Here is a 13,408-nt window from a genome sequence, read left to right as displayed (position 1 = left end):
TAATGATGCTTCATAAGGTCACCTACGGTGTCCCTTGGATTGCAAGGAGACCAAAGCAGTCAATCCTAAAGGAAATCAACCCTGAATATTCACTGGAAGAACTCATACTGAAGCTCCAATACTTTGGCCACCTGATGCGAAGAACCAACTCATTAGAAGAGACCCTGAAGCTGGGAAAGATTGACGGCAGAAGGAGAAGGGGGTGACAGAGAATGAGATGGTTGGATGGCATCACTGACTCAATGGACATGAGTTTGAGCAAACTGAGGGAGACAGTGAAGGACAGGGAAGCCTGGCTGCAGTCCTTGGGGTCACAAAGTCAGACACCACTTAGTGCCTGAACAACTACAAGGATGATAATTAACAGTAGCCCAAGATTTTCCTACCACAGGCACCCAGTTTACTTGGGGGCCCCAGGAAGTTCAAAACAATTGGGCGAGTGGATCCTGGCACCAGTACCAGCTCCTACCACGCTTCGTCAGTGCTCGCATTTAATAGCAAACACTGACTGCCTTGTATCATGGTTATTTCCAAACACAGAGCCACAGCATGTGCTCTTCTGCATAAACCTCTGTCAGAGGATTGACGGCGATTCTGTTTTAATTTTCTGTCTTTCTTTCAGGCTTGAGAAGTTCTCAAGGATAGAGACTATAACACACTCAATACCTGCCATAATGCCTGGCATGTTGTAGTCAGCTGTGACTTAGTAAATTCTTATTGGATTAACAGCTATGACCTTCAGGATCATAAAGGATCATGACCTCACTCCTCTTAACAAAGGAGAGAGATAAAGTTCAGAAATGGTGAGCCACCTGCCCAAGGTCACACAGCACTCAGTGGAAAGGCAGAACTATAACCCAAGTCTTTGGACTTTTGGCCTAGTTCTTGTTAAACACCAATTTATATATCCTCTTTCTCCTGCTAGACTATAAATCCAGGAAAGAGAGTGTGCCTTTTCCATCTCTCCATCCTTGAATGCCTTGACCCTCCTTACTCAGCTGTGCTCTGATCATCATTAAATTGGCAGATAGCAAGAAGCTGAGAAGAACAGATTATACAGTGGATGACAAGAGCAGAATTCAAAAAGATTCAGGTAAGAAGGAAAGGGAATGCGAGATTAGGAAAACAAGATTTAACTTTTAAAAAAAAGTGAAAGTTCACACTTAGGATAAAAAAAAGACTTTACAAGTAGGTAAAGTAGGAGTGGGAGAGACTTAGATGAACAGAGGTTTGTGTTGAAAATTTACGGGCTTTGAAATAATTTGGAATAATTTGACTGCCCAAAAAGTTGTTGCTAATTGTGTGACGCCCAGACCCAGAGAAGTGCTAATTCAGTTGTGGGCTGCTCTGGTTTGACCTCTGTGTGTGTGTGTGTGTGTAACATTTTCAAAAGGAAATGGATAAACTGGAGACTCACTGGGGTAACTAGTGGCACCATATTCCATTGTCGGAAGAGAAACGGCCTGAAAGATAAGTCCAGGTTCCTCACTGGACTAGGCAAGGCCTTCACAATGAGGGTTCCTGCCTAAATCACTTCTCTATTTTTTCAGTTTTTTAAAATGTGTATTTATTTTTTGGCCACGCCACGCGGCATACAGAACTTCCCTGCCCAGGGATTGAACTCATGACCCCTGTACTAGAATCATAAATTTGTAACCACTGTAACCCCTAGACCACCAGGGAAGTCCCCACTTCTCTATTTGCCCAAATCCTTTACACTTGAGTGATGTGAATACTGAGCTGTTTCATACCTCCTTATCTTAGTGCATACTAGTCTCTCCATCTGGAATATTCTACCCTACCCTCCACCCACAACAGTCTATTTGTGAGCGCCTATGCCCTTTCCAAAATCCTTCTTCAGCTTTACTTTCTTCTTTGAAAACTACCCTAACCAAATCCCCAGGCAGAGCCAACTACTCTTTCTTCTATACTTTATGCTTCCCTATATATAGCTTTATAATTGTACATTTCACCTTGCAGTGTATTTTGCTTCTATTCCTCTCCCCCTGTTAGACCATAAGATTCTTGAAGGTACAGATCCTGTGACCCTTGCCTCTAGCATATGTGCTCCAGCCTGATACATGGGTGCATGCTTAGTCATTTCAGTTGTGCCTGACTCTTTGTGACCCCACAGACTGTAGCCCGCCAGGCTCCTCTATCCGTAGGGTTCTCCAGGCAAGAATACTTGAGTGGGTTGTCATGTGCTTCTCCAGGGGATCTTTCCAACCAAGGGATTGAACTCAAGTCTCTTGAGTCTCCTGCATTGGCAGACAGGTTCTTTATCACTAGTGCCATCTGGGAAGCCCCACTGGTACTCTAAACTTAAACAAATGAACCAAAATTCCAAGCAGACTTTCAAATATGTGAAGGACTGTCCTGTAGACAACTGAAGAGATTTTAATATGCCTACCTCCAGGAAACCAGAAACACGGTTGCATGGGTGTGTGTGGGCAAATTTGGCAAGTTCAGGCTCATTAAATGGAAAGTCTTCAGTATTGGCTAAGACTCTTAGACTCCACTAATAGAAGCCTAACTTGAATCAGCTTGAGCAAAGTGAGAGAATTTTTGGATACAGTTTCCAGGAAATGGCTGAACTGCCAACCTGCAGGAAGGCCACGGATAAAGCTGCGACTCAGGAACACTTGCAACAAGGCACCTGGAATGCAGCAGGACTCTGCCCTCTGCCTTTGCCTCTCTGTGTCAGCTTCCTTCTTCCTCACTGCAGACTGGCTTCTCAACAGAGCAAGAAACATCGCTACTAAAAGCTGGGACCTTGCAGCTTTCAGCTAACCACCATGGAGGTCCAGGTTTTCTTTCCCAATTCCAGTTGAAAACATTTTGGTAAAGAACCTTGGTTGGCACAGCTTGGGTCTGATGCTTACTTCTGTGGTCAAGGAGATATGTGTGTGCTCAGGCTCTACACCCATTGTTGTTCAGTCCTAAGTCATGTCAGCATGCTTGACTTCCCTGTCCTTCACTCCTAGAGTTTGCTCAGATTCACATTCACTGAGTCAGGGATGCCATGCAACCATCTCATCCTCCGTCACCCCCTTCTCCTCTTGCCTTCAATCTTTCCCAGCATCAGGGCCCCTGGGTACCATGAATAGACTGGCTTGAGTCAGAGGGAGTTTTCAGGGAGTTGGGGAGGGAGCGTGTAGGATCAAGACAGTCGCCATTGGAAGCACACAGTGAAAGAAGAGCCATTTCCAAAAGGAGTAAGGATGTGAGTGCAGTTTACAGAACAGAGGGTTTCTACTCCTTTGTTCCAGTTTTCTAATGGCTATAACCATCCAGCTCAGGTACTTTCTGGATGCTTTCAACGGGGTAGGAGAAGAAAGGATGGGTAAACAGGGCTTCCTGGTGGTTCAGATGGTAAAGAATTTGCCTGCAATGCAGGAGACCCAGGTCTGATCCCTGGGGTGGGAAGAGCCCTTTAGGGAGGGGTAATCTCCTTGTCAGTATTCTTGCCTGGAGAATCCCTTGGACCCAGGAGCCTGATGGGCTACAGTTCAGTAGCCCAGGACGGGTCACAGAGTCAGCCAGGACTCAGTGACTTAACACACAGACTGTGGTCACTTCCACTTTTACAACCAGAATTAGACAGTACTTAGGATTTTGACCTAAGAAATTGTCGAATGATTATATTGTTTTTCTGGGCATTAGGACTCAGCCCACTTCCCCCTGGGGTGCTGGGAAATGGAGGTTGAACAGGGTGAAGAAGGAGGTTCAATAATTCTAGAGATGTTTACCGAACCCCTAATCTACACTAGATAATGGAGAGGAACATTCTGAGGAGTTCTGGCCTCCTCGGAACTGAGGTTACTTATGTAGGTATGTGGGTGTGGGTCTAAGTGTTGGGCCAACAGCCGCTGGAAGGCCAGGGTCAGTCAGGGCTGCAGCCAGGAAGAGGGACGGGTCCTGGCCTCCCTGGGCTCCCGCTGGATTCAGTCCAGGTTCCGAGCCTCCCTCCCCTCCCCCTCACTGCCACTTCCAGCCCCCACCCCGGCCATCTTTGGTCTTTCAGGGTTTTGCCCCCTGCACCCGACGCAGCTCCTCTGGTCCTCCCGCACCTTCCACTAGCAAAGGCCGCAGAGCCCACACCTGCAAAACGGGGGCGAGTGGGGAAGGAAGGCTGGCGGGAAGCCTGGGTCCCAGAGACCCGGTGAGGAAGGTGAGGGGCACACGCTCCGTCCCCTTCTAGAACTGCGCCCCGCCCCCTTTCCGCTCTTGCTCCCTGAGGCCGCTCTGACCCCTGACCCCGACGCCCGGGGTGGCTGCGGGCGCCAAGAGGGCGCTACACACACGTCGGGCGGTCGGCTAAAGGAAGGAGCCGACGCCCCCGAGTGGGCCCCTCAGGCAGGGCCTGGCGGGGCCCCTCGCGACCCGGCGCCGTCCGGCGCCTCGGAGGCCGCGGTGGCCGGCCCGGGCCGGGGGAGGGACAGCAGCAGGTGATGACGGCCGGGCCCGGGGCTATAAATAGGGGCGCGCGTCAGCCGCGGGCGAGAGAGGCGGCCGGCGGCGCGGTCCTGACGGGCAGGGGCCAGGAGCGCGGGCAGGGGCCGAAGGCAGGCAGGGCCGGCAGCAGCATGGGGTCGCGGAGGGCCCCCGGCCGCGGTTGGGGCTCGGGCGGACGGTCTGAGGCGGGGGGCGACGGCGAGGACGACGGACCCGTGTGGATCCCCAGCCCTGCCAGCCGCAGCTACCTGCTCAGCGTGCGGCCCGAGACCAGGTGAGTCGCGCCCTGGGGGGCCGGGCCGGCGGCCCGTCGGGCTGGCAGGCGAGCGGAGGCCTCGAGCGAGGCCTCAGGAGGGGCCCCGCCCGGCCTGTGGAGGACATGGTGCCGCCGGACCGGCCCCGAAGGCCGTTCAGGGTCCCCCTGGCCTCTGCCAGCTCCGTGAGCCTCAGGCCTCAGGCCATGCGAGGCCCTGGGGACGAGGAAGGCCTACTTTGGGGTGATTTCCAGGGTCCCGAGTGGCTCCTTATCTCCCCACGTCACTCCCGCCCCTCCGTACCCTCGCCCCACGCTCAGCTACTCCCTGGCCTCGGATTCCACAGCCCGAGATAAGGAAAGCCAGTCGGGCTGACATTCCTGCTGGCTGGGGGGAGGGGGAGAACATTCTCGGGGTGGGCGGGGGGGAGGGGGGGTATGCCAGAGGCACTGCCCTGAGAGGGGCTGTTTAGTTCAGGAGTCACTGGGAAGAAATAAACTGCAAAGAAGCTGCTTCCTCTGGACCCTGGTCTTTCCTGGGATCTTGGTGGGGGCTGGTGAAGTGAAGGGGTGGCCTGAAATGCTGGTCAGTCTGCCTGAGGATTCAGAGCTCCAGGCTGTGTGGCCGCAGGTCGCCCTGCCAGGTTTGGGGGGATGGGTGCCATCCTCAGAATGCCAAGGGAAGGAGCCGGAATTACCCTCTTCCAAGGGTTGAAGAGGTATGGTTGCTTTGTTTTAGGAGCTAGGCTACCCACAGGTGGAAAGACTCATAAGACAATAGATTGGCATTTTGGCCCTAAAGGGCTTCCCTGGTGGCTCAGACAGTAAAGTATCTGCCTGCAATGCTGGAGACAGGGGTTCTATCCCTGGGTTGGGAAGATCTGGAGTAGGAAACGGCAACCTACTCCAAGATTCTTGCCTGGAAAATCCCGTGGAAAGAGGAGCCTGGCGGGCTACATAGGGTTGCAAAGAGTCGGACACGACTGAGCTAGTCTCTTGGCCCTCAGAGGAACACAGACACACAGAGATACATGCATTACCATGAAGATGGACACTTCCTGTCTCCTCTGGGCAGCTTAGTTTCCCTCCAACTCTGGAGTCTGTTCCAAAGGGAATTGTGATGGATGGCTAGTGGGTGAGTGGTTGTGTCACTGCCCCAGAACTTGGCTAATCATAGGTTATATACGGAAAACAGCCCCTCCTCTGAGAAGCTGCCTGGGGACCTCTTGTTCTCCATTCTTAAAATGGCACAAAAACAGACATCAAGGACATTCAGGAAAAGTCCCAAGCACTTCCTCGTGGATTGGCTGAGTTCTGTTGACCTTGGAGTTGGAAAAGTTCAAATGTAACCAGAACCGGTTTCTGCATAAAACTCGTCAAATGGTGTCACATGTCTGGGGCAGGGCGGAGGGCTGATGTTAGTGACTGAGTCCGACTCGCCAAGGCCCCTGGCTGCCAAGAAAGCATGCCCCTTCCTCTAACCACTGGATCTGTGGAAAAACTGGAATGAAATGTGTGTATTTATCCAGTCTGTGGTGAAGCTGACTGCCCTGTGGGAGCCTCAACAATTGTCTCACACTTGTAACCGAGATTGTGTCTGGGCTTTGCCTCCTCCTCCTGTGTCTGGCCTTTGTCAGTACCAGTGGTACAGCAGAAGAGGGATGCAGGGTCCTTCTCAGAGACAACGTTGAGGTGGCTTGCAAACCAGACATAACTGGGAGGTCAGGGGAACGGGGCTGTTAGGAAAAAGGGTGAGCAGTTGTATGGTAGATACAATTGCACATCTGTTGAGCAGTGTGTCAGCCTGAGAACTGCAGGTGGGTTAGAAGTGTCTGGTTTAGGTCCCTTTAGGCCTAAGTGAGAATGGTCTTAAATGGAGATTCTTTTCATCAAGTGCTTGGAGAGGCAGGGCTGGAACATTGGGAGAGAGGGTTTTCTAGCCCAAGACTGTGGCCTGTGGGCTTGCCCCTTCCAGGTGGCCACAGACCAGCCAGGTCCTGAGGCACCAGGAAGGCCAGGTTTCTCTCACCTCTGGAAAAGCCTCTGGCCAAGGAGGGGAGACTATGACAGTGAATGGGGCTGTTGGGGACTTGAGGTGGGGCAGGGGCCAGTTCATAGTTCCCTGTCAAGACCTGACTCTTGTGTTAGAGCAGGTAACCGTACAGCCTTCTGTCTCAGAGCAACCTGAATGCCTGTGGGGATGGGAAGAGGGGCCAAGAGATGAAGAAAGAGGGTCCCTTGAGGGCTTCGTCAGCTAACCCTGGCTGCTGAGCCCTGACTCTCCCAGAATTCTGAGTGAGAGGCAAATTCTGGCCCATGCACTCCTGACTTCAACCTTTCCTGGGTCTACTTCCATACATATTTATCATGGAGCTTGTGAGTCATCATTCTGTGAGCCTTGGGACGGTGGGCTGCCCCTGTGAGCTGATGGACAGCTGCGCTGGGAGCCAGGTACCAGAAGCTATGGCCCAAGTCTAGAACTTGTCTTCCTGTACATTCCTTTCCTTTCTCCAACCCTGGGAGGATTTCCTATCCATAGTTAGCTCAGGAGTGAGAGGTCCAACATGCAAGTAACCCCCACAAACTGTTGCCCCAACTTCCTATAGATCCAACCTCACTTTTATGGGAAAATGGAGCCTGGATGAGCTAGAGAAGGTTAAGGAACCACAGTCAGGTGTTGCAGTTATAACTGGATTTTGAGGGACATTGAGACGTTCCAGAAATCTCTGTCTCCTCATTTCTTGGATGCCCTGGCCCAAGCGGGCCCAGAGGAGCAGTAGAGCAGGTGATATTTGCTGTAGTTTTGTGGCATCCCTTCTGTTCAGCTTGGATAAAGCAGATTGTCTAGGGCTTTCAGGAAAACTGAGGCATCAGGCCAGGACTTTCTGAAGGCCTTTTGTGTCCCAGAATATATGAAAGCCAGGAAGAATGGGGGGCCTCAGCTTCCAGTGACAGTCCTGGTTCCCCCACCCTCCTGCCACCCCCATCCCCCGCCCTGGCTACCTCCCAGGCCTACTTTTCTCCTTTATGAAGAGACTTTTCCTTTGTGGGCCCTGAATTTCTATTCTATAAAATGAAAGTATCACTAAGAATGTTTTTAGGCCTATTTATCCCATCACTGAGCTTCCCTAGTGGCTCAGTGGTAAAGAATCCACCTGCCAATGCAAGAGATGCAGGAGATGCAGATTCCATCCCTGGATTGGGAAGATCCCCTGGAGTAGGAAATGGCAACCCACTCCAGTATTGTTGCCTGGGAAATCCTATGGATAAAAGTACCTGGTAGGCTACAGTCGATGAGGTTGCAAAAGTCGGACACAACTGAGCAACTAAACAACAACATCCCAACATTTGATGCCTCTGATTCAGACCCCCTCACAGTCAGTAATTGGGGAGTTCCTGGGTGAGAGCCCTGAGCCAACCTCTGGCCCAGCCAGCAGGTCACAGGCACCTTTTGAAGAGAAGGTGCCTTCACTGCCTGGGACTCCTCCTGACATGGCTAATTAACTAAGGGTGAGGCCCGGAGAAAGCAGGATGAGGCTGGGGAACTCTAGCCCTGGAGAGAACCAGGGAGGGGTCACTGTCACAGCTGAGTTCCCTGCCCACTTGCAGGTGGAAGCTGTCATTGCATGTGAATTAGAGAGCTGATTCTCCCTGTCCCCTTCCCAGGGAAGAATCCAGACCCAGCAAAGGAGAAATCGCTCCATTCTAAGGAGAAAGGCAAAGGAAGTCCATGATAAGGAAAGGATGGAGTTGGCCAGTGCCTTGAAACTGTGGGAGGTCTGCCCTCACGGCCTCTGGAAGATTTTTAAAGTTCTGAACAAAGGCAGCTGCATTGTGGAGCAGCAGCTTCTCTGGGGGTAGGGCTCTTTGGGTCTGAAGCATGTACTTCCCTAGTGGTATCCATAAATCCAGGCACACAGAAGTGGAAGCCATATTTGGGGGCAGAAGATGAATTTTTTTTGTTGTTGTTATACAGATACAGGTTGTCAGTGGTTAGAGATGCAGACTGAGAGTTCCATTGAGCAGATTGGGCTGTTGATAATGAAAGGAGAGCTGTTCTCACGGTGGGGACAGCTGAAGGGAGTGAGTGTAGTTGGGAGGGGCGGGGGCCTGAGATCTCCCAGAGAACTCTATCCCTGGACCCCTCTGGAGATACTTGTGTTGGAAGGAGTGGAGGCAGAGGTGAAAGTTGGCTCCTACCCACTGGATCTCCACTGAGGGGCAGCTCTGTGATCCTCACCCTGCAGTGGCCTACCCAGCCCCCAGCTGGTTTCAGCTCTCAGCTGTCCTGGGGCAGGAGGGGTGATCAGCGTCGTGGGCCTTGTGCTGGTCTGACCCAACTGGGTGCCTCCTGGCTCCTGCTGAATTAACCGCTTTGTTTTCCTTCTCTTCTTGACTCTCCCAGCTGGTTTGCCTTGCGTGGCCTCTTTAACCATACTTAAACATATTAATGGGTGTTTTCCAAGCCACCTGTCTCCTTCCCAGCCTCTGAAGGGATTTGCAGGAACTGGGGGCTCTTCTCCCCAAAAAGGCCAAGGGTTGAAGCAGGAGTTGCCCCCCCCAACCCCCGCCAGCTGGTGTGCTGCAGAAGGGGGGAGATGTGCCAGGCAGCTATGAGTAACTCAAGGACCCAGGGCACACCTTTGTTAAAGCTCAGCCCTGAGGGGCCTCCCTCCTGCCTAACCATTTCCCTGGACCCTGCTACACTTAACAAGTTCTTGGTTTCAGATACATGGGTGTCCGGTGGTGAGGCCACTTGCTAACTGGAGCCGGCCAAGTAAGACAGCTGGTCCCTTTTAATAGAAAGGCCCTTGGGCCCCAGATGGTGGCCGATTAATACTTTGCCTACTGTTGTTGATTTCACCTCCTCCTCTCTTTGCTTTTTTGGCCTAATGATTCCGTTTGCTGTTTTTGCTTAGCTTATCAAGCAACCGGTTGTCTCACCCCAGCTCTGGAAGGTAAACGCACCATTGCATTACATTTCTCTGACTGCTTTTTTTTTTTCTCTTGGGTCTGGGCACTGAGGGGCCTCTGGGTGACTGCTTGTGCACTAATAACCAAGCTGCATGGGGTGAGGGGAGTGGAGAGGGTGGTTGGGGAGGGTGTGAGCGGGCACTCAGTGAGCATGGATCTCACGAGGGCCAGAGGTGATGCTTGCATGGACCATTGGAAAGGGGTGCCGGGACCCAGAGATAGGCAGGGGTTCCCAAGATGCCTGCAACTCTATCTCTGTGCCCCTGGGATAGGCACTGTGGGACCAGAGCAGAGAGCCTCCAGTTATGTGACCCATTTCCCCCTCAGCCTAGGTTTTTATGGATTTTGTAACCACATATCTAGGTTTGACACCTTATTGTCTGTCTTCTAACCATGGCTACTTCCTTAAAAAAATTTTCTTTTTCCTCAGTCCCTTAAGTTCTCCTTCTGTTATCTCCTTCTCTGAATTTCCCTCTCCTTTTACTTCTCTCCACCCTGCGGACTGTCAGCTCTGTGAGGTCAGGGCTATCATGTGAGTGTCTTTCTGTATTAACTTGTTCTCTGAATCCGCTTCAGAGACAGAGCAGGGCCCCAGCAGGCCCGCAGTCAGAGTTTGCCTGTTGAACGACTGTCCTCTTACCTCCTTAACTGGAGACAGCTCTCCACTCCTGGCTGAACTGACAATTGTGATCAAAATGGGAACGTTTCCTGGCTACTTCCCACGCTTGGGCCTCCTCCCAGACTCTGGTAGATCTAGGGAAAAGTTGGCCATAGTTTCTTCACACAGAGAAAGATTTCTGTATAGCTAACTGGTTTCTGAATAGCTAATAATGTTTACAGGGATGGTCAGTAGCTACTATGTACGTTTCCTGTGATAGGGGTGGATACTGAAGGGGCAGAAGACAGGGTTTCCAGCTCATTCAAAGCGGAGTGTGGTAAGTGCTAAAAGAGAGTTTGGAAGTTTATTTAAAGTAAGGTAAATACCAAACCTATGCGCAGGATTAGGTTCCTTTGAAGACGTTGAAAACCAGTGATGATTCTGGAGTTCTGTAGAGACACATGATTAGGCTATGATATTCTTATGAATTCACAGAGTTGGAAGGACTTGGAGGTGTCAGGGTAGGACTAGACCATTTCCAGGTGTGTGGACTTCCTGGCTTCCCAGGAGACTGGAAGGAGCAGACTTGGAGCCCCGCTCATGTCTGAGTGGTTTGGAAAATAGGAAGAGAAAGCTGGTGACAATTTATTAGAATATGATAGTATATGCAATGACTCTGTCCCCACCAAATGCACCCTGGATCCACTTTCCTAGAGGGTGTTTTCCTAGCATACTTTTCAGCAGTTACTTAGGATTTTCCATTATAAGAAAGTTATAATACAGTTAGAACCTAGTCTGGAACTTTGAAAAGATAAGCATTCTTTCTTATAAAACAAAAATAATGAAATAACTACCTTGTTGTTAAATATCTAGCATGAGCAAATTTTCTTGAAGCCTGATTTCCCTGTTTTCCTCACTCACCCAGTTGCTTATTTTCTTAGACTTGTCCAAGCAGCTTCATACCTAAGAGCCTAGGCTGAGTATGAGAGCCAGGTTCATATTCATGAGTAGGTTAGGATTCAAATTAGGTAGGGAGGACATAATTAGGGATGTTTTGAATTAGTTGCAAAATCATAGAAGTCCAATGACTTTTGGCAGGGCAGTTTCCTCTAGAGACTGCTGGTTGGGAGTTGATATCCCCCAAAGTCAGAAATTGCTGGTAGTATGAGAGCAGTGAGAAATGTTTTCAGATGTAACTCCCACGTGTCTAGAGAGTTGACGGTCTAGATCCTGAAGGACCCTCTATTTTCGAGTGGCTTAAAAGAGAAAGGAAAGGACAGTAGTTTCTTCCAATAGTAAGCTACAAGAAGACAGTTCTTAAAACGGTCTAATAAGTTACTTAGGTTCCAGATGGGAGTGTGGCAGGGAGTGTTATGGCAGCCTTCACCATAGTCCCTAGTTGGGATCCTCTTTCTGGGTAGTCTTTCTGGGGGAGGACTCCTGTCAGCTCCCCAGAGGCCCAGGCATCTTCGATCCTGTGCAGAGACGGCTGGACCCCTCTCAGTCCAGAAGTCTTACTTGATTCCAGGCCTTCCTCCTGGGATGCAAGCTTTCTCCTCAAACTCAAGTCAGGAATGACATCCACAGAGATAGTCAGCTGAATGGGGATGCCCTCCCAACAAAGTAGGGCTGTAGCTCCTGTCTGCTTGTGTTCCCACAGACTCTTACCTGCCCCTGTGGAGAGGTCAGAGGCAGACACACTGCCCTTGGGCAACCACTCCTTCTTCTGAGGCACAGAGCAAAGCAGCTTTGATCTGTCTGCCCCCCAACAGTTCTTCCTGCTTCTCCTCACATCATCCCTGACAGTCCTCCCTGCTGCTCACCAGAGGGTGTGTGGGTTGGGGGCGGGAAGAAGAGGGCTGGGCACGGCTTGTGCACCGCACAACCTGGCTATGTGGTTACACATCACGCCTAGGGATGCATTGTGTCTCTGCTGGCCCATGAAGGGTTTGGCATGGTGGTTTGCTGCGTGTGGGCAGGCAGGAGAGGACTGTCAATGCTGAGCAGTGCTGGTGAGTCTGTGATCAACTCAGTGAGCCCACAAATGCCTCTGAGTTCTGGGAGATGGACTTTCACAAGGGAACCAAAAGCCCTGACTCTCGCATGGGTGGATCTGTTTGTGATTGGCAGTCCTGCTGGTAGGTCCTGGAGCTGCCAGTATTCACTTGAGCATGTGGTACCCACTGGGGAGCAAGGGAGCCATGGTTGGCTTTCCACTGGAAGTCCATAGCCCTGTGTAGGGTCAGGATTCATTTGAATCTTTTCTTTTCTGATACTCCGAGGAACTAGAGGCTGCCATTGGGTCTAGACCCCTGGCATTGGCCAGCTTGTTCTTTGTCTGCTATGGGTCTATCCTCATCCTCACAAAGGCAGGGGCTTTTCTTCTGACCCCCTGAGCTCCTGGGACCTGTTATCCTTGGGGTCAGCCGGCTTTCCCTCCATGGCATGAATGGAGGTTCTGCTGTGCTGGGACCTCCATCTCTGAAGCTGGGCCTGTCCATGTGTATGTCTCCCCCATGCACGAGCTTACCTGGAGATGAAAGATGGAGTGTGAAGCAAGGCCCCCCAATAAGGATGGAATGGGAATGCCAGGACCAGGCATGGGTAGGAGCCTGGTCCCTGGTCAGAAGGGACCCATTTTAATGGGTCTGGGTCAGGATTCCATTCAGCCCCTGGTCACTTCCCTGCCCCCATCCTGGCCATGAGATCTAGCTCTCTTGAAGAAAGACTTGCCCAGGTGCTGGAGCCATGGCCACAGGATGCTGGATGGACATGGTAAGATATAAGCCACCTTGGACCACTCCAGGCCATGGCATCGTGCAGTGGAGATAGAAGAAACGCTGCTCTGAACAGTTCTTTGCCTTTCCTAGGAGCACCTTCTGCTCCATCATTGCTCAGCTAACAGAGGAGACCCAGCCGCTATTTGAGACCACACTCAAGTCCCGGGCTGTGTCCGAGGACAGCGACGTCAGATTCACCTGCATCGTCACAGGTAATGAGGCCGCCTGTGTGATCTGTGCCAGGGCTGCTGCGCAGGTCAGGGTCTGGAGGGCCTGTGGGCACAGGCCTGGAGAGGGGTTGGCTGTGCGAGTTGGCTTTGGCCTTCTTAGCTTCCTCTCCAGTTTAGC

General features: G+C 51.4%; 1 protein-coding gene across 2 annotated transcripts in view; it reads left to right on the top strand.

The window, feature by feature from the left end:
- The first annotated feature begins 4,397 nt into the window (after nt 1-4,397).
- ALPK3 (alpha kinase 3) overlaps nt 4,398-13,408 on the top strand; it is a 53,380-nt gene continuing 44,369 nt past the window's right edge. Inside the window, exons 1-3 of one of the 2 annotated variants that reach the window (XM_043489613.1) lie at nt 4,398-4,729; nt 9,628-9,666; nt 13,151-13,272. In XM_043489613.1, coding sequence (XP_043345548.1) covers nt 4,452-4,729; nt 9,628-9,666; nt 13,151-13,272 — 439 coding nt within the window. In that variant the 5' untranslated portion in view covers nt 4,398-4,451. The remainder of the gene's footprint in view (nt 4,730-9,627; nt 9,667-13,150; nt 13,273-13,408) is intronic. The other variant, XM_043489612.1, reaches the window with a different exon arrangement.

The sequence above is a fragment of the Cervus canadensis genome, chromosome 17, assembly GCF_019320065.1.
Source record: "Cervus canadensis isolate Bull #8, Minnesota chromosome 17, ASM1932006v1, whole genome shotgun sequence".
Classification (NCBI taxonomy): Eukaryota; Metazoa; Chordata; class Mammalia; order Artiodactyla; family Cervidae; genus Cervus; species Cervus canadensis.
The sequence above is the reverse complement of the archived record's forward strand: the minus strand, read 5'-3'. Positions and strand labels throughout refer to the sequence as shown.